Source organism: Pseudomassariella vexata, assembly GCF_002105095.1.
Source record: "Pseudomassariella vexata strain CBS 129021 chromosome Unknown BCR38scaffold_18, whole genome shotgun sequence".
In the NCBI taxonomy this organism is placed as follows: Eukaryota; Fungi; Ascomycota; class Sordariomycetes; order Amphisphaeriales; family Pseudomassariaceae; genus Pseudomassariella; species Pseudomassariella vexata.
The window spans coordinates 3408-22750 of NW_024467973.1; the positions used below are offsets into that span (position 1 = coordinate 3408).

At 50.7% G+C, this 19343-nt stretch overlaps 5 protein-coding genes across 5 annotated transcripts; 3 read left to right on the top strand and 2 right to left on the bottom strand.

Annotated features, from left to right (window-relative positions):
- Nucleotides 1–804: 804 nt before the first annotated feature.
- Nucleotides 805–2114, top strand: BCR38DRAFT_354184 (uncharacterized protein; the record flags this gene model as incomplete). Its single annotated transcript, XM_040856857.1, has 3 exons — nt 805–964; nt 997–1148; nt 1215–2114. The coding sequence occupies 3 exons, from the start codon at nt 805–807 to the stop codon at nt 2112–2114; spliced, it is 1212 nt and encodes a 403-aa protein (XP_040710848.1).
- A 987-nt stretch (nt 2115–3101) lies between these two features.
- BCR38DRAFT_413643 (Zinc/iron permease) lies at nt 3102–4681 on the top strand (the record flags this gene model as incomplete). Its single annotated transcript, XM_040858853.1, has 3 exons — nt 3102–3135; nt 3221–3385; nt 3480–4681. The coding sequence occupies 3 exons, from the start codon at nt 3102–3104 to the stop codon at nt 4679–4681; spliced, it is 1401 nt and encodes a 466-aa protein (XP_040710849.1).
- A 321-nt stretch (nt 4682–5002) lies between these two features.
- Nucleotides 5003–6168, bottom strand: BCR38DRAFT_353777 (Intradiol ring-cleavage dioxygenase; the record flags this gene model as incomplete). Its single annotated transcript, XM_040856814.1, has 2 exons — nt 5003–5850; nt 5931–6168. The coding sequence occupies 2 exons, from the start codon at nt 6166–6168 to the stop codon at nt 5003–5005; spliced, it is 1086 nt and encodes a 361-aa protein (XP_040710850.1).
- A 3331-nt stretch (nt 6169–9499) lies between these two features.
- Nucleotides 9500–11965, bottom strand: BCR38DRAFT_353992 (kinase-like domain-containing protein; the record flags this gene model as incomplete). The annotated part of the gene is made up of 5 exons (XM_040856836.1): nt 9500–10544; nt 10680–10924; nt 11091–11141; nt 11265–11731; nt 11926–11965. The coding sequence occupies 5 exons, from the start codon at nt 11963–11965 to the stop codon at nt 9500–9502; spliced, it is 1848 nt and encodes a 615-aa protein (XP_040710851.1).
- Nucleotides 11966–18161: 6196 nt separating this feature from the next.
- On the top strand, nt 18162–19173 carry BCR38DRAFT_527769 (uncharacterized protein; the record flags this gene model as incomplete). Its single annotated transcript, XM_040865406.1, has 1 exon — nt 18162–19173. One exon carries the CDS (start codon nt 18162–18164, stop codon nt 19143–19145), a length of 984 nt encoding a protein of 327 aa, XP_040710852.1. The 3' UTR covers nt 19146–19173.
- Nucleotides 19174–19343: the final 170 nt, after the last annotated feature.

The following is a 19343-nucleotide window of genomic DNA, read 5'->3' on the forward strand; positions in this document are numbered from 1 at the left end:
AGGTCACGAGATCTGTCCAAGCCGCCCCTTCAAGACGAAAGCATGTAACAATACCTTGATAATACCAGTTTTGGTCCTGGGCGGCTTGCAGATCTGAGGATCTCGTTCAGCCCCGATCGACCCACCGATGTTTCCACCGCTTGGACATCGCGCTTGACTCCCTGCTTTTCAATGCCTTCTCTCGCTGTCGTTGTGTGCAAAGGCCCCCTTGCCATCCTCAACAGCACAAGCTGGCAGCTTCTATGGGCGATAAACCACATCAACGTGAAGAACCTGGAGACACAGCTGGGTGGCTGGCTTGGCTACACCACGCTGGACTCGCCATTTTCCAACATCCTCCCAGGTGATGGACTTGATTGAAACAGCCCTAAAGTTGTGGACATCGTTCTATATAAATCAGGTCCTTTGCATAAAGTGGTAATTTCGCCAACAGCGACGTTGGTTTCTAATTTAACATACGACGAGTCATGAAAGCCTCCACCTCCTGCCCCAGGCCCAGGGCACGGCCGGCGGGAGAGCACTGAGCCCAGGGAGGTCCCTACACCGTGATCTAAATTTGTGTGATCGTCAATAAGTGTTTGGACTTTCTGGTAACGAGCTTCCAGTACCATGGCGCTTTGTTACTTATCGAGTCGGCACGGGGACAGGGCGGCGTGTTCGACCTTCATATTGTAAGGAACCCAATCGCGCCGCCGAAATTTTTTTTCCTGAAAGCCATTTTTTGGTCTTATCAATCCCCATGACATCGCCAAATCCGCCGTCACTTCATTTGGACTGGTAATTTGACGAGTGTAACCTTTCGTCATGGGGGCTACGCCGTGGGAGCCTGCCGTCGCGATCCCGACACTGGTGGCTACTTCGTTGTCGGCTATGGCCACGGGGTTCGTCATCGTTCTCTGGCTGCTTTCGAAGGGGGAAAAGAATTCGTTGCGGTATTCACTCGTATTAAACTTGACTTTTGCCGGTATGCGAACAAACAACCTACCGCCGCGCTAGAGGGACAATGCCCAGTACTGACCCAAGTTGCAGAGTTTATCAACGCTGCCAACAACTTGGTGTCGGGAACATACGTCGTTGCCACGAAGCATGACCTCGAATGGGGTCCCAGCTGCGATGCCAATGGATGGATAGGTCAAGTGTCGGTGCAGGTAGGTTGCATCTGGAGGCTTCCGGGGGCGTTCGGGGGGAACAAAACTAACCCATGCATCGACCAGGCTGCCGACTTCTCAGTACTCGTCATCGCCGTGGTGACTTTGTTGACCATGAACTTCCAATCCTGGGTGATGCGCGCATCCTTTAAACACAACGTGGCCATTTGCCTATCCACATGGATCGTCCCCCTGTGCACAGGTTCGATCGCCCTGGCCATCGGGAAAATAGCACCAGTCTCCGGGAACTGGTGCTGGATATCCGAACATCCGGGCAACTTGCGATACATCCTTACCCACGGCTGGCGATTTGGCAGCTTCATCATCATCCTCATCATATACATATTCATGTTTTGCCGCGTATACAGCCACGTACGGAGAAGGAAGCGCCTCAACGGTAGCCGGATATACACCTTAGACCTCGAATCCGATTCAGTAGTCGATATCAACCTCGGTGCGGTGGTTAACAAAGACAAAGTAGACCAGGAGCTGACCTCTCCGCCCACACCGAGAGAGGCGGCGCCGTCGCAAGGTGAGCAACCATGGCAAGGCAACTTGCCTTATGGCTTTCGTTTGGCTGAACTGAGCAACACAGAACACCTAACCCGGCCCAAACGCACCGCGTCTCTAAGCCGCGACTTCTCCCTCGACGACCACCCGCCACGTAGCACGAAATCCCTTGAGCGACCCCGATCGCGGTCCCGAGTGCAGCAGGCCTCGGCACTCGACAACGAGATGCGCCACTGGCTTCTGCTGTCGATATATCCGCTTACGTACATCCTGGTGTGGATCCCGGGGATCGCCAACCGGCTTGTGGAAATGACGGGCGGCTCGTCACATGTGCTTGAGATAATGCAGGCGACGACGCAGTTGACGGGGTTGGTGAATGCGTTGGCGTATGGGATTAGGGAACATCGGCAGACTTTGAAGAGGTGGCGGCGGTTGAGAGTTGATGAGATGAGATGAGATGAGATGAGATGACGTGTTGATGATGGAGCGAGCAAGTAATGTAATGTGCACATCATGATTTCGTCGATACCCCAAGAATGAAATGTTCTCCTTTTTGCAGCTCACGGCGACGATTATTTGGAAGACACGTGCTTATTGACACCGAAAGGTCTCAACTTGCCTTCTGAACTGGGACGGGGCGGATACTACAGAGCGCTGGGAAGGGATAAGGAGGATCGATTGGCTGACTCAACTGGCAGATTGATATTGGAGGCAGGGCACATCACCAGCTGTAAGCAACAAACGCCGCGGCAAGTGTAGAGCTGAGCCATCATGACAACATGAGAGAGGGTAGAGTTGCAACAAAGCTTGCTTAGCAAGGCGCGAGGATCCAACTTGATCTTCATAAGTTGCTGTGGTTTCACAAATTCCTCATCAGGATATCTGCTTCACTGATGACAACTCAGTACATCGCATCGTAGTTGGCTCAGAGTTAAATTCAGTAGCGGCCGCACGGTTCCCACCCCCAGCTTGAAGCAGACGTGTCCACATGACTCTTGGCACTTCTGAGTTTACAGCTAGCAAGCCCTCCCTATTGGTGAATTGAATTAAGTTAAACACCTGTCAAGTTAAACAAACAGTTGGGATCTGGGCAGGTCGATCGAAGCATTTGTCGTTCAATCCTACGCCAACTTTGGGAAATCCTCAAAAGGTAGTGAGCATTTCGTAAGTGACGTAACTGTAAAGTCCCGAGGTTTCCGCGGGTGGTGAGCAGGTTGGTGGAGCCTTTATTATCTGCAAGCATCAGCTCCATTGCAAGTGTCTCGGCTAGAGCTTTGTCTTCAGAGTTCTCCCTTTAGTCATAGCAAACTGATGTCTTGACAATTATGGACACGAGGCCCTTGTTCAAAAACTTGCTGTGATTAGGAACCATGACGCTGCTGATGACATTGCGTGTCGCGAAAGTGTAATTCAGCTCGCGCGTGCAACATAGACCATTTAGAGATGATGGAGGCTCAATCCAGACTCTTTGGCCGCGGTACGTCAATTCCGAATGCCCGCACAACATATCTTGCACCTGTGTAGTCGTACCACTTGGCTGACTGGCTGACTTGCACTTGCAGACGTCTCGTGGTCTTCGATACCAACTCACGAGTTGCTGGCGGAAATATCGCGACGCCAGGATGCTGAGGCCGACCAGCCGGCCTGCGGGTCGAATCAGAGAGGCGCATACGACACGTCCTTACACGTTTTCGCCCTCTTCCTGATATTGGCATTGAGTACATTGGGTAGGACGTCCAGTCGAACAATCCAACTTCCGCTCGGCAATGCGTTCGCCAAGCCGATCACTGACCGATCACTGACATTCTTCTGTTTCCGTAGCCTGCGGTTTCCCACTCTTTTCGCGCCGCGCTTCCCAGAGCCGACGATCGAACCGGTTCGTCTTCCTGAGCCAGCATTTCGGAACCGGCGTCCTCCTCGCGACTGCCTTTGTCCACCTCCTGCCGACCGCCTTCCAGTCCCTTACCGACCCATGCCTGCCATATCTCTTCAGCCAAGCATACAAGCCGATGCCTGGCTTGATCGCCATGATATCCGCATTGGTCGTTGTGACCATCGAATCATATCTGACCACGAGAGGGGCTGGGCATTCTCATTCGCACCATGCCCATGATTGGGAATCAGACGATGAAGATGGGCAGGAGGGGACTCCACAAATAACTGTCAGCGGTACGAGCAGCTTGGCTGCGAAGCGCTCATCCAGTCGCCGCCCCGCAGACATTGCGCTGGGGGATCTCGGCCCTGGCGAGGGACAGGGGCTCATGGCCGGCGCGTCGCCTCTTCCCGAGTCCACGCCTACTTCCGTTCCACTGTCGAACGCGAAGCACTTTGTCCCGAACAAAGATGTTGACGATGGGCATGAGGATGAGGATGAAGATGAGGACGATCAGGATCTCGAGCTGAACCTCGACGAACTCGATCCGAGAACCATAGAAGCGGAGGATACCCGCCCCTTGGCTCGCCCCAAGACTCACAACCCTTCGAAGCAGGCCTCCGAGTCTAACTTACCACCGACACCCAGTCCGGAGGAGCAGAAACGCCTCATGCTGCAATGCTTGATGCTAGAAGCAGGCATCCTCTTCCACAGCATCTTCATCGGCATGGCGGTTTCGGTAGCCACAGGCCCACCTTTTGTGGTTTTTTTGATTGCCATTGCCTTCCATCAGACCTTCGAGGGCCTCGCCCTGGGTTCACGTATTGCGGCGATCCAGTTCCCCAGGCGCTCAATACGGCCCTGGTTGATGGTGTTGGCATACGGAATGACGACCCCCATTGGACAAGCAATCGGGCTGGTCGTGCACAACATGTACGATCCCATGAGCCAGACAGGATTGCTGATGGTGGGCTTCATGAATGCCATATCGAGCGGGCTGCTCCTCTTTGCTGGCCTAGTACAGCTGCTCGCTGAAGATTTCCTGACTGAGAAGAGCTATAAGATACTAAAAGGGAGGAACAGAGCTCATGCTTTCTCAGCAGTGATTGCCGGGGCCATGTTGATGGCCGCGGTGGGCGCCTTCGCATAGGATGCGAAAGGCGACTTGTGACTTCACAGTCCATCTCGTGAGTGGACAATCTAGAGGTTCGATATGAGGTGAAACAGAGGCCCGGGGTTACATATAATACATAGGGGCATTGCTACACTGTTCCTGCTTCGACAATCCAAGTTCGTTACACGGCACTTCGGCCAGAGGAGCGATATGAAGGTCGTGAATTTGATAAACACGCTTTATTCGATAACATCCCGCGCGTAGTATCCAACGCTGACTGCATGAAGCCGCAGTGCTGGTTCGGGAAGAGTAGTCCAGAAACGTCCTCCACGTGACACCCCATCCCTTACCTTGCACTCAACCATGCGTCGCCGGCGGAAACGCAGCAGCCATCCAATCAAAATCGGGGTTGTCATACCCACCCCCCTCCTTCCAAGTCGCCGCATACGGTGCATAATGATCCCAGTTCGCCGAAGTGTTAATCCCCAGCTCCGCCCAAACGAACATCCCCCCGTCCAAGCCCCCACCCAGCATAACATAATTCGGAAAAGGATCGTAGTTTGGACTCGCCGCATAACCCGTATACCCATCCTCCAGATTGCTCGTCGGCGGTATCGTGTTCGCACTATACGGCGCCGTCCGCTCCACGGCGTCGATGAGCCCCTGGTCGAAGAATAGCTGCGAGAGGTGCGCTACTCGGCCTCCGCTGTACGTCCTGTTGGGCAGGACTTGAGATCCCACGTGCGCGATGATGTGCTCGTGTGTTGCGCGCCCCAGATAATGGCCCGGGAACACGGTGTCGAATTCCACCACCCCATCCTCATCCGTGGGCTGCACGCCCCGCAGGAACGTCGTGGAGAGCCCGCCTTCACTCGAGGCGCTGACCCCGCTGTATGCACCTGTTGCGTTGCAGGACCAGATGTCTACCAGTACATTCGCTGGTTTGCACGTAGTGACGTCGATGAACTGCAACTCGAGGTGCATGGGGATTCCCGAGACGCCCTCGACGACGTCTTGCCGGATATGCTCTTGGTAGACGAAGTAGGGCCCGTTGGCGTTGTCGGGTGTCAGGGTGCAGCTCGTGTTGCTGCCGAATATTTCGGAGTGGGGCGTGTCTTTGGTGTAGGGGAGGTGGCCGGTCTGGTCGTGTGAGTGGGAGGCGTAGGCTTGGAAGGAGGCGTTGTCACGGCGGTGGTGGAAGGGGGCTGTTGGGCTTGCTATTAGTTGGTTCATTGATGGTGTGAAGCGGATACATGGCGCGTAAGCGTATCATGAGCTTGCTTACCCTCTTCCAGCCCTCTTTCGTGACGGAGGCGGTCGAATGTGGCGGCTCGGCGGGCGATGGCGCGGTCTTTGCGGGCTTGTACTTCAGGCTGGTTTTGGCATGCCTTGAGGGCCCTTGAGTTGACTTCTGCGACGGCGTGGGCGTTGGCTAGCTCGTCCATGTGGGCTTGCTTGTCGAATTTTTCGTTGTGGTGAGCGGCTGTGAGGGGCGAGAGGGACAAGAGGGACGAGAGGGACATGACCGTGGCCAGTAGAAGAAGTTTCGACATCATTGTATAGACTCGGTATAGCTTGATTCCTATCTTTTGACAAAGCCTAGCAGGTATCTATTCCTCCTTGAAGGACGCGGCCAAGGTTTCTGGGGGCCAGTTCCTTATACCAACTCAGCACATCGTTCTTAGGAGCCGCCCTTAATAGGCAAGGCCAGTTGAAGTTTTCAGCTGCCGACGATGAGGATCTGCCGTACCCTTACTTCAGTGTCTCAAAAGAACATCGCCATCATGACAAGCTGTTTACCCGGCCCAAGCCGTTAAGTCAACGTAGTTTGCCAAGAGACATTTTGAGGGCACAAACCCACGGTTGATAAATGAGGCTAAATATGTAATTGCAATTTGTCCACGCTCATAGGCCATTCTTCACACCAAACCTTCGCTTCCCCACATCCGGACCAACTGTTGACGTTGGATCTAGGGCGCATTAGTCTGAATTTATGTGTAGATCTTTCATTTTTCGGTAGGTACGGTTTGTTCGTTTCAACCCGAATAGCTGCATTGAACCTAGTTCGAACCTGTACAATTCGGGGTTGCTGAGTTCTGCTTCTATGCAATGGGAGTACGGCCAGGTTCATAAACGTACCTGTTTCCGTATTCGGACTGCCGATTCCACGAAAGTCGGTATACACGCCGCGGTTACATCCCTCAGTCACATAGGTATAGTATATGAGGACCTATATTGTAAGAAGCCGATTGGTAGAAACGCCTGGGATAGGTCGCAAGCGCGAGCGTTCCTCGTGATGCCTCGAAAGCTTTTGGGTTGTCTGGCTGGGATGGATAAAGCTTCTCCTCATCCCCTTGGAACAGAGCAAGACTTACTGAGTATATGAATACCGGAGACCCAACCACGGCCCCGTTGCTGAACTCCATTACGGCAAGCTGTGTTAGTGGTTCCAAAATCGCACTTTGGCATGTTGGTACATGAATCTATTCTTACGTTCCTATCAAGTCTAACTAAGGATTATGCAAACATCTAACATGCATATGATATTTCAGGTGATGGTGACGTGACGCTTGATCTCTCGAATCCGACATCGAAACTCAAGTGGAAACCGATGCGCACTTGAAGTCTAGGTCAAATTGTCAAAGTTCAGCAAGTCAACGCCAACATGAGTATAATTATCATCGTAAAACGCATCACTAAACTAGAAGAGTAGCATGTGGCATAGATGTCGCTGTTCGGCTGATCGATTGAAAGACAACGATGATACTTGGTCGTCTGAATCCGGCGGTTGAGAACCAATTTGTGACCGTGATCAAGCTTTGGAATGTCTAACGCTGCAACACCAACACCATGGCCATGAGATGCAACGAGCAACCGTATTTCAGATGTTCCAACTGTACAAGTACAAAGTAGTGTGATGGATATGAATCGATGAGCATAGTAGTAAGACTACACGTCACAGTATTCGCAATGACATCACTGCCCACGAATGCCCAGACTTACCTGCGATCTTCAGAGCCACTTAGAATAAACAGTTTTGTCCTACTTGGATAATCTCTCCACGATGTGCAGATAATATAATCAAAAGATTATATGAAGAAATTATAAACGATCGCTGCTGGAGACATCATAAATGGAAACCCGAAGCTTCTCAATTATTGCGCCGACATCACCGCGAGAGATATGATACGCGTCAATATGAAGGACCGTCGTGCAGGCTGTCGACCCCGGCTCAACATGCTACGTCTGGATAACAGACAACATCACCGTCCTCAAGGGTTACCAGATCAGATCTGAGGGAGAGATCCTGCAAGCAGGCACAACACTCCATTGAAGCCGACCACCCTGCGAAGACCGCCTATCCCTACAATACATCATCTACAGACACATAGGCCTGCACCACAGCCGTATCAGTAAGCACTTAGTCCTCGAGGAGACTCGTCCGGGAGTCCACGCGCTGAGACTCGACATGGCGCCACTGGGTGATGTGAGTTCGTACATACAGGACCGCCTGAAGAAAAACAAACCACCACCGTCTATCTCTCAGCGTCTGAGTATGGCGCTCGATATCGCTGAAGGCTTATCTTTCACGCACTCGAGAGGCGTCATGATGCGATGTGTCGCGTATGAACATGATGGTCTTCCCCGGTCCGTACTGAAAATATGCGATTTTGTCGGCTCGGTTGTGGAAACAGAAGTTATCCTAGTTTAGAATGAGCTTTAACAAGAAGGATGGATCTTCAGTCGGACACGAGGGCCGCGGCACGGTTTGTGTTACCGTATTGTAGGCGTATGTACGAAGCGCGCCTCGAATAGATAGAGAGCTGTTTGCGCTGGGGTCGGTTGTGTATGAGATCATTGCTTGGGACATTCCGTTTAAGGAGGTATACAACCAATGAGATGCGCTAATCATGTATGAGAATGGGCAGTTCCTTTCCCTTGAGGGAATTGTTGCTGGGGATGTGATTCCGAGGTGCTGGCATGAGGGTTATGATAGTGCCCGGGGGGGGGGGTTTGGATCATCTCGAGAAGGCACATGCCGGCTTGGCCGAGGAGTTGTTGCACTAGGGGTTGCTAGGACAGTCTGATCACTTATTTTCTGGTTGTCCACAAGATCTTTCTCTACGTAAGTTGGAATTAAGCAATTTAGTGAGTGAATAAATAATGTCCTGGTTGAATCCTAATTCATCGAGCCGGACCACTTGCTCTTATTTGTGGCTGGGAGCGCCCCTGTACAGATTGAATGAGCTCGACAGCTAGGAGGTTACGGTTTCTTGATGTTGAAACCATCATCAGAATCCCTCCCCCCCAACCAGGCCCCAAAACCAGCCTCTACTGGACTCCAACCGCTTTATTGTCTCATCAGGATATGTGTGAAAAGTGGAGTCGGGGTTAACAGAATTGTGAAGCGTTTCGCACCTTTTAATTAAGTAATTGAATTGGGTTTGTTATTGTTTTTGATGGGGTGTTGAGGGATGGATGGGTTGTTTCGAAATCAGTTTTCACAAATGGATAATCGGAAAAAGGAGACGTGGGTCAGTCATGAAAATTTGAAATGTGACACCCAAGAAGATGTAGTCGGGTCGATTGTTAAAGATGGTCAATTCCCAAAACGCTATGCCCTTATGTGTGCAACGTCCCTGGAACGATAGGTGCCAAACAAAGCGGTTCGCCGTCATGATGAAAACCGCGCCATAAACCTCGTGTGCCGTTCCATTTCATGTTCCTAAAACACCCCGAAAAATTGAGTCGCTATAGAACGACGCGTCTGCGGTTCACAACAAGGCTCACACCAATATGATGCATTCGCGCAAGTAAATCCCGACAAAACTCCGTTCCACGTATGTCATATAGCTAAATCCCACCGACTCTAGCGGTAGGCTTTCCGGCCCGTCGTCCCAAAAGCGTTGCGCCATCAAGACTCAGCTCAAAGGCACCCTTCTGCTTGTTGCGGTCGCGCACCTGCTGTCGAGCAGCTTGCGTCACGGTTGCACTGTGTTGACCATAACCTTTCTGGTGAGTTTCGACGACGGCCCGCTCTCGTTCCCGTCCACGCTCCTGGGTCTTACCCAGACTTGTATCACGCATTCGTTGTTCGAGCTGGGAAGCATCATTCTTGTGAACGTACTCCGGATCAGAATTCTCTTCCTCGTCATCTGACTCATTTAAATCAGCAAGTCGAGATGGCGCAAGACCTTTGGTGCCGATTTGCTTCCGTCGCTTGGCCTCCTCTTCTTGTCGATGAACCGAATAACCAACGTCAAAAATTTCGCGCAGATTGACTGCGCCAGGAGAACGGAAGTCCATGCGACGCTCGCCATCCGCAAGTTTAGTAGCATCGAAAGCACGGTGGGCGGCTGCTTCTTGCTTCTTTTCATCACGTGGTGTAGGTCCAGATCCGACGATCCAAGGATGGGCCAAGAATTCAGTGATCGTGTATCGTTTTTCCGGATCGACAGTGAGTAGATGTGTAATCAAGTCCTGGGCAGATTTCGAGATATCGTCCCACCAAGGTGAAAGGAACGTGTATTGACCCTTCGCCACTTTTTCGGTGAGGATCTCTATACTCTCGTCGTAGAATGGTGGGAAACCACAGAGCAGGGTGTAGAGTACGCAACCCAATGCCCACATGTCCACCGATTTCGAGTATCGTTCATCCTTGACAATTTCTGGAGCAGTGTATCCGACAGTTCCACATGGGGTCATGGTCTGATTGTCCCACACAATTTTTGAGAGACCAAAATCCGCAATCTTGATTTGGCCGATGCCCCCAGCGCCCACCCCTGGTATGAATTCACCCTCGTCGACTTTATCCTCGTCTCCAGGTTGCTTTGGCTTCGGGGTTTTCGCAGGTACGAAAGGAGTAGAATAGAAAAGAATGTTCTCGGGTTTAATGTCGCTGTGCACATCATAAGTATGCTGACCGCGAGGTGGAGATGACGTCATCGTTATAAGTGCACAACATGATGTGGCAGCAGCGATTATAACCACTCGGAAATAAAACAGGCATCTCAAGTGGGGAACATGTACTTACCGATGAACCACACCACGCTCCTCGTGTAAATACTCTAGAGCCTTTGCGACCTGTGTGATCACGTGTCTCGACAGATCTTCACTGAAATAGGTAAGGCGAACGATCTGGTGGAAGAGCTCACCCCCTGGTGCAAGCTCTAAAATGATGTAGTAGTATTGCCTTGACTCCGCGAAATCGATGAGTTTAATGATGTTGGGGTGGTCGAGCTGGCGCATGATTTGCACCTCCTTCAAAATATTGGCTCGCTGAGGCTCAGTTAGTCATGTAGGTTTAAAGTAGAACATGATGTCTGAGGCGAACGGATCCAAGTCGAGTGCCGAATACCACAGAGGACGGAGAGAAAGTGTAGTAGAGCATTTGTGATGAATGTAATGGAGAACTGACGATAGGAAAAGAAAGTTTATCTCGCACCTCTGCAGCCTTCGGCACCTTCTTGAAGTCCGGATGTAAATGCTTCTGGCCCTGTAATTCGACCCAAGCGTTGGTACTTAGGACACCTTGGATATTGGACGTATTTGGAGAAGATAAAACCAGTAACAGGAGGAAATGCGTGGTCGGCGAAATTCAACCATCAGCGGAGCTTACCTGCATGTTGTTCATCTCGAATTTCCGAACGACCTTGATGGCGCACTCGCCGGCAACTCCTGTCAAGTCGCGTGCACGGTAGACGTTGCTGAAGGCACCATCGCCCATCTTCTCGACGAGCTCCCATCGTTCTAGGCCTGGATACCTGGGGAACTTGCTCTTACTCTCGTTCTCTTCGCGGACCAACTTGGCGACATGGTCGTCTTCGTGACGCTTAGGCTTGGACTTGGCAGCCTCGATGGTCTGTTCAGCGTGGTGGGCTGCGACATTGTCCGCTTGGGCAACGCGGTTCTTGTTCTCACCAGGCTGGACCGAATATGCTTCTGGTACGGGTCCCTGTTGGTGTGCATTGTGGCCCATTGCGGGCTCCGTTACGTGAGCCATGGCTTTCTGTGCTGAAATTGTGGGCGGGGATTGTTCATGTTTCCGGGGGGTGTCTTCGTAGTTGTTTACCCTGGCCTGCTTACCTATATCGGGGGGAAAGCAGATGATGTCAGTGGATAGGGTACGGCAATGACGAGTGTGCGGTGCGTAGAAAATGAGATGCGGCACGACGGGATGAACAGATAGTCAAAGAAATATAGATGCCTGGCCGATCTCACGTATCCTGCGCCTCGTGCCTGGGCCGTTGCCGAATGCGAGATGAGAAAGGGCGACTTACCGTGGCGGATGAAGTTCTTGAGCTGCTGAATTGTTGACATTTTGCCGACGTCACCGAAAGGCGCCTTCACCTCGTCCCGAAAACAATGGGCGATTTCGGCGCGCGCAAGGTTTCAAAGATTCTCAGGATGCAAGGGCGTCTTTAAACAAACCCAATCAATCGAAAAACGGGTGTCGGGAAGCCGCTGAAGTCGATTTGCTTTGAATAAACTATGGTTCGGGGCTGGCTACTGAACCATGAAATTGATTTTCGGGCAAGTGAAACCAGACCAGATGACGCGGGGCGGCAGTGGCAGCAGTCGGAAATTTGGGCTAGGTGGGGGTGGAGGGAAGGAATGATTTCCCGTGCTCTTTCAATGTAGGTTAATCAGATCTAATCGCTGTAGACAGAGCCGCTACTGCAACTGACGAGTCGAGAAGGTGGGAAAAAGAAACGGTTTCGCAGCTGGCCTGATCTGTAGTGTGCTGCGTCTTGTTATAAAACGGGCAAAGAATCTAGAAGAAAGATAGCGAAGAAAAGGTTGGAGGCGGATGAGCATGCAGATTTGTCCTTTGAGCTGCGAAGATGGAGTTGGCAGGAGAGAAAAGGTGACGATGGTGACTGATGGTGGCGGGCGGTGCCTTGGTGATGGCTGTAGCCGAGATCGAGCCGGGCGATGATGTAGCGTCTAAGAAGTAGTTCTTTGGAACTGGGCAGCAGACAAGGCTCGGCCTAAAAAAAGGAAAAGAAAAAAAAACCCCAAGCTCCCGACTGTGACCACGCAGCTGGGCCGAGATATCGTTCGAGCAAAAAGCACGCTGACAAAACTACTGGATCAGGTGAATGGAAAGACAAAGCGACGAATCATCAGTGGCGTCAAGGGGAACGGACGGGCTCAAGGCAAGGCAAGGCAAGGCAAAATTCTAGAATGACCCAGGATGATGATGAGATGGGACGGGGAGCAGGGGACAGAGTGCATCGTAGAAACTGCAAGCAACTGACTTGGGAATGTTTGCTCTTGGCTCTCTCATACGCTACGTTACACCATACATTTTTACATTTCATCATCAGGAATAACTACAGCAGGCCAGCTGAGCTGCAAACGGCAGAAAATCGAGCCGAAACACTCGCTGAAAGGAGATGGAGCTCCTGTGCCCACCCCGTGCCGGCGCAGAATGTCCTGATCTACATAAACTTATCTTCACAATGACCCGTGTGTGACTGCAGGTCGTTGATAACGCTGTGTGCTGCTTCAATCGACTCCTGTACGTGAGGTGCAATATTCTGTCTTCAACTTGAACGGCGTACCATAGTATCGTGATATTCGGCTGTGACCCAACTCTCTCATGAGCTGTTGAATTCAAGACTCAAGATTCGGATGGCAAGGACAGTCTACAGTAGAATCCGGAATAAGGACATTTCCAGGCATTTTCCACCTGTCGACCGGTTTTCTACCCAGCCAGCCAGCAGATCTGGCCCATTCAGAGTTTCCCTCGCGGCCAGCTTTTTTTGGCATGGTAGTCCATGACTCCGTCGATTTTAGCGAAGGAGTCCATTATGACGTAAAGCGAAGCGTCATACCGCACTGACCCGCTGAGCACGACCTAATTGGGGTCTAGCCGCCCTGGTCTGTCTTGCATGATTGGCGAGCGTGCTGCCGGAATGAGCTAGATGACCTAGCGCATAAGCCACTGCAGGGTCCTGGCTTGAGCTCCCACGCATGCGCCCTTGTTGACCCGTCGTCCTTTTATTTCCACTTCCGTTCCGGCTCTGCGGCCACTCTTCTCATCTTGGCCGATGATGGACCGACGTGGTCCGTTTGCAATGCATGCAGAATACGAGCACTGCATTCTTCCACAGCACCTCATCACCTCATTAGCCTCGACTGGCCGTCATCTTCAAAGTCGCACGCCGGTCTCAAGTCATAGAAACTCTCAGTCAAGCTTTCAGCTCAATCGTCAGCCTTACACCGTCGCGTTGGGCGCCTTGTACATGACACCCGACTTTAAATTAGGTGTTCGGCTGGCCATTGGATGATATCACTTTGAGGCTGATGCTCTCCACCCAAATGTACTTCGTAAGGGGTCTCAACTGTATCACCAACATCAGACCGCGTCGATAGGGAAGACAGGAAATAGGACTTTTGGAAGTGTACGTGTACGACGTTGTCCATCAGCTCCTCGCCTCGATGTGTTAGAGCACTAGTTTGTACTGTTTTACATCGTGAGCACAAGTTGTCCTTGGTTAACATCCCGCTGACCTTAATTCTGCCCGCATCATACGCAAAAAGCTGATGTACCTCTCACGATACCACTTTCAAGCCGCACCGATCATGTTAATTCCCGTAAATTTGGTGCCTAGCAGGCCTGACTTTTCCTGCGGGAGCACCATGATGGAACAGGAACAGTTCTTTGAATCTGGCCAAGAATACGAAGGTAGGTACCCCGAATTGAAGCCACACAGATTCTCTTCGGATTGGCGTGTGGGCAGGGTAGTCCCGGGCTCGGAGAAGGCTCCGCAATTGTCTTCCAGTGTCCGGCAACGTCTTGATTCTTGACAACCTGACATCTCTTAGGCGCCATAGCCCGCCAATCCGCACCGCGTGCATGCTCGTTATACGTTCCAGCCATCCTCTAGTGGGGTATAGACGAACTGAACCTGTTCGCCAAAGTCCGGAACCTTGAAATCTTCGAATGGCTCGGAGATAGGCTCCTACTTTAGTTGGTAATGTGTGGTGACATCGGTGACACAATGGATTGCCACCCCACTTCCACGCCGTGCCGCCGTGGAGTTTCCTCGATTCGGCACTACGCATACGAGCTAATGCGAACGCGAACGATTACGCCCCGTCTGTCAGCATTTGAAAATATTGTGAGCCCTCCATAGTAGGGCACCTGTCGTTTCTCAATTTCTTCCAAAAAGATCCCCTACTGCAAATAGAACAGTCTAGGCCACGCCTACGTCTACAAAACTGACGTCACAGGATGGGCCTTAAGCTTAAATCCGACCATTGTACGAAGTACTTTGCCGCGAGTCATGGTCAACTATGGACCCATACAATGCAGCAGAATGGAAACTAGGAACATGTGAAGAAAGCACACTAACCGCATTGGCCTCCTTTTGCAACGCACCTCCATTTGCAAGCGAGATTGCATTGTAACACAGCAACCTCCTTAACCTCAACCTTCGATATCTCAATAGCCACTTAGGATATCACGCCTGAGCTGCAGTGCTAACCAGCAGATTTCGAGCAGCGCATTATACGCGCCATGTAATTTGTAATTTGTCCACAGAGGTTATCGCTAGTCTGTGGCGGGTAGCCGATACGTCATATAGCTATCCACTCTGCCCAGGCGACTTAACGGCTAATCGCACGGCGCCGACGCCACTTACCAGCAGGAGCAGCTGTTGCTAACGCAAGAAAAGCTTATCGTCGATTGGATGCTGCATGAAGAAGTGTGTGGGCACGTCTCTTGTAAGTACGTGACCGAATTCGCGACCACAGACCCCAAGACTAAACGAGAATATACGCTAGTCGGCTCTTTATTGATTCGGAGCCTTTTATAGCGTAATCCTTAAGTCCCACTAAGATCGGGCGCCATTTCGAGGCATCGAGGATATGCACAGCCAATTCTCAGCAGATTCGCGACTTCTACAGCCTAATCGACCGAGTCCGCTGCAAGTACCAAATCCAGCGGCAAAACGAATACGATATGGATGACACTGGTATCTAAGCAAGTGGAGCCAGTAAAGGCACTGTTATTAGGAACTCTACTAAATAAAAGAATGCGTGACTAAGTCGTACGCTGCGAACTGGATTATGTTTCTTAAGCATATCGGCTACCACTTAGGCCGTGGCACGCCTGTATGTATCTTGAGCATTAAGAAGCCATGTGTGGGCCAGACCAAGCTAAGGGGCTAACTCTCAGCATTTACTGCTCTTAGACGTCCACTAAACGCAACTATACCCCGAGTTTACATAGAAGGCGTATACTCATCAGGCGTCTACAGGGTACTTACTGTCCTATGCGAGTGGCAGCTTACAACCGCTTTATGTGAGTATTTTTTCGGCACTTAAGACGTACTATGGCTAGTGGCTTCACAAGTACTCTGCATATAAGGCTAAAGCACTAGTTTATAAGCAGCGAATATTACAGACGTACTTGACGGCCTTATAAAAGGCTTTTAGTAATGAACACATTAGAAGTGGCCAGTAGAGATCTGGAGTACACCCCTTAGCTGGACCTGATATTAATCCTTTGATACTTACAGCTTGCGATATGTAAATTCGGTGTGTTTAGCTATGTAAGTTGATGCTTGAATGTCGTTGGACTTTTGGTGTTGACCCATGCAAATGGCGTTCAATGCGGTTCAACATTGTTAAGATATGAAAATAGCTATCCGGTAGAACACTCTTTAAAATCCCGGCATTATAATGATGGTGTGAGCATGAATCGTGGTGAGACATCTAGGCCAAAGCGGGATGAAACAATTTGGATAAGCTAATCAAGCCTCTTCATAACAAGTTACCACTCATTTCTGACTGCAACGAAGGTTTCATCAATCCTCTTCATTATAGAGTAGCCAGGAGGACTTTTATATGCAATTGATTGGTTATGCCAATACTCGATTTCTCAAGAACCTCCACATCATGAGCTTGTTACTTGGCGCTATGCATCAAACACATCTCTCATGCTTACAAATCTCATGCGCGAACTTGACAAGAAGTATAAAAGCCTTGTAGAGTGCTATCGTGTTTGTAGCAGGATTAGTTAGTCCTCTCTCAGAGTGTTGATAACCCAAATCTCTCAACAAGAATCAGGATAGGCCAGACGTGGGCTCACGTGGGAAATAAATTCGAATTTACAGAAACTCATGAGTCACTGTCCATTGTGTCAACGTGCTGAAATTTTCAGTCTCTCCCTATTATTGCTTTCAACCCCATGGATCAGTCAGCAATGTTGAGAAGGGCAGTAAGGTCCATGGGAGACTGTTAACCTATCGAACTTTGGAGTTACACTGGTCGTGTATTGAAAATGATTTTAATATGATCTCTCCCAAGATCCCAGGGTCAAAAGAATGAAAGTGGTTATGAGGGCCTTAGGTACAGAGTGATGTGCGGTTTGGCTGCCCATTTGAGAGGGCTGACCACATCTGAGCATATCAAGGGTCTGATACTTCGGAGGCTTTGTTCCTGCAGACCCAAGACCAATCATGCCTTAATATACCAGAGGTTGCCTCAGCATCAAGGATTTGGAGAGCCGAAAATCCGACATAACCTTAACTCCAATTATTACTGGTTCAGTGGATATAATGATCAGCAAAGACTACCGACAGAGTACAAGGGCATCAGAACCGAGATAGGTAAACGCCTAGCTTGTGTCTAACTTGGACACCAGTTTGATGCATGACGTTTGCGGTCGATGTAATGATGTGATCGTCACATTTATAACACACCAAAAGGGCAGAATACGTCAGACCGAAAGAACCTGGGTATACCCAAAACTCCTTTCTCATTGTTACTTCAAGAAGAATTGTGGCGTTCGTCACACAAGATGTGTGTGTTCCTTTTTCTTTATTACCCATTTTCTGTGTGCTGGTCTTCGTGTGTCGCGTGTTGATACAAAGTTTGTAGGACGGCACCAACCTTTTATCCCCCAATGGCTGTTTTCCCTTGTGGCTCTAACGGCCAGTTGACCAGATGTTGGGCCTTGTGCACCAAATTTTCTTGTATATCAGCCACTGTTATGCTCAGACATGATCAGCACTCTCAAGATGGGCAGCCAAGAGGCACATTTTTCTGTATTGAATTCTCTTGAGAGCTACCTTCACTCTTTTGACCCCAGAGACATAGATATTTTGAACTTATTGCTTTTTATAGCTTGTAAGAAGTCCGATAAATCTTTTGTCTGAGCATGTTCTCAAAGTTTCTTAAAGTGAACAATGTTCGTTGAAAACATAAAGTATGGAACTGCATGCGGTTATCCGTATGGTTATTGCTGTTTTAAACAATAGTAACAACACCGTTCTATCCAGGAATCACTTCCTGCAGTATAGATACGTCACTTAACCCATCTCAACACATAAGACGTCCAGTTGTTGGAATCCAGCAAACCTCACGGGCTTGGAGTTACAGTTGCACTAATATATCTCGAGACAAACGATCTTCTGCAACAACATCCGAACCCCCTGAAAAAAACAGAATAGTTATAGCTGTTGACTTGGAGTCTACTTCTCCATTACACGACCGAATCTCGATGGGTAGCAAATTCGGCAAAGAAGGTGAGGACACGCCAATCCCACCCAAGGATCCACTGGTCACAACCGTCATTCTCGAGGACGGATACAGCGTCGTCGCCCCAGGCGACATGTACCGGATGAGCGAGTGCGCCCCGGGTCGTCGTGAGCCCAGTTCCCCCGGCTTGCACAATCTGCACGAGTCCGTCATAGCCCGCACTCTAGACCCACCTGTTGACTTCGATTCTCACCCGGAGCCAAGGCGCCGCGCGATGCTCTGGGACCACGCTGCGGAGGCAACTCGGCATGCCCTTCGCAATGTTCCGGCCGGATCTCATATTAATGCATGTGCTAACAGTGGTCCCCATAACACCAAGCTTGAAAGCCAATCCCCGTGGACTACAGTACCGGGTGCCTCGGCTGGGCTGCTTTACGTAGCTACCTTCCGAGACCGTAGGAGCATCCACCCAGCCTGGCGCCAAATCGCAGTCCCTATTCGTCCAGACGAGGGTCGTCTACTAGCCAGTGTCCGGTTACTCCCTGCTGTGACTGGTGGACGAAGCGACCTGGCCTTTACGGTCACCAACTTGACCAACCCCACAGTCGCTCTCCAAAACATGAACATCGTTAAGGACAACCCATCGCTTCGCTACGGCGCTGTTGCAAACTCGTGGAAGCCGACGAACCTAGGGTGCTGGTTCCACCACGGTGCCATGTGGGAAAACGAGTACGATACTTTCCGGGCGAGTTTCGCGTGGGATGGTGACCTCTACGGGTGGGACGAGGCGATGCTGCTTACTCGCAAGCCGATTGTAGTGATAACGGAGGAAAGGCCGGAGTGGCGCTCCGTCTACTGGTACTCTGAGACTGTCCTAAAGGATGTAACTTGGCTCCGAGGGGCGGAAAAAGACGGGATCTTGCACGGCGGATTGCAGGAAACAACCAAGCGGGAGGATGTAGTGAGGTGGGACAGGGAAGGTATACCGGGAGGAAGGTATAACTGAAGGCGTTGGGTAGGAAGTCGAGTTTCAGTGATGCTCAATAAGTATGGATAAGATGCAAGACGAAGTAAAAACCAGAGGAAACCCAGATTTCTACGGCCTGATGCTCGTATCAGCCTCTATATCCAGTGGATCTGCTCCGCCTGGGCTGCGTTCTGCCTAGCGGAGGCGAGGCAAAGCATCGCAGAATGGTATGTCGTG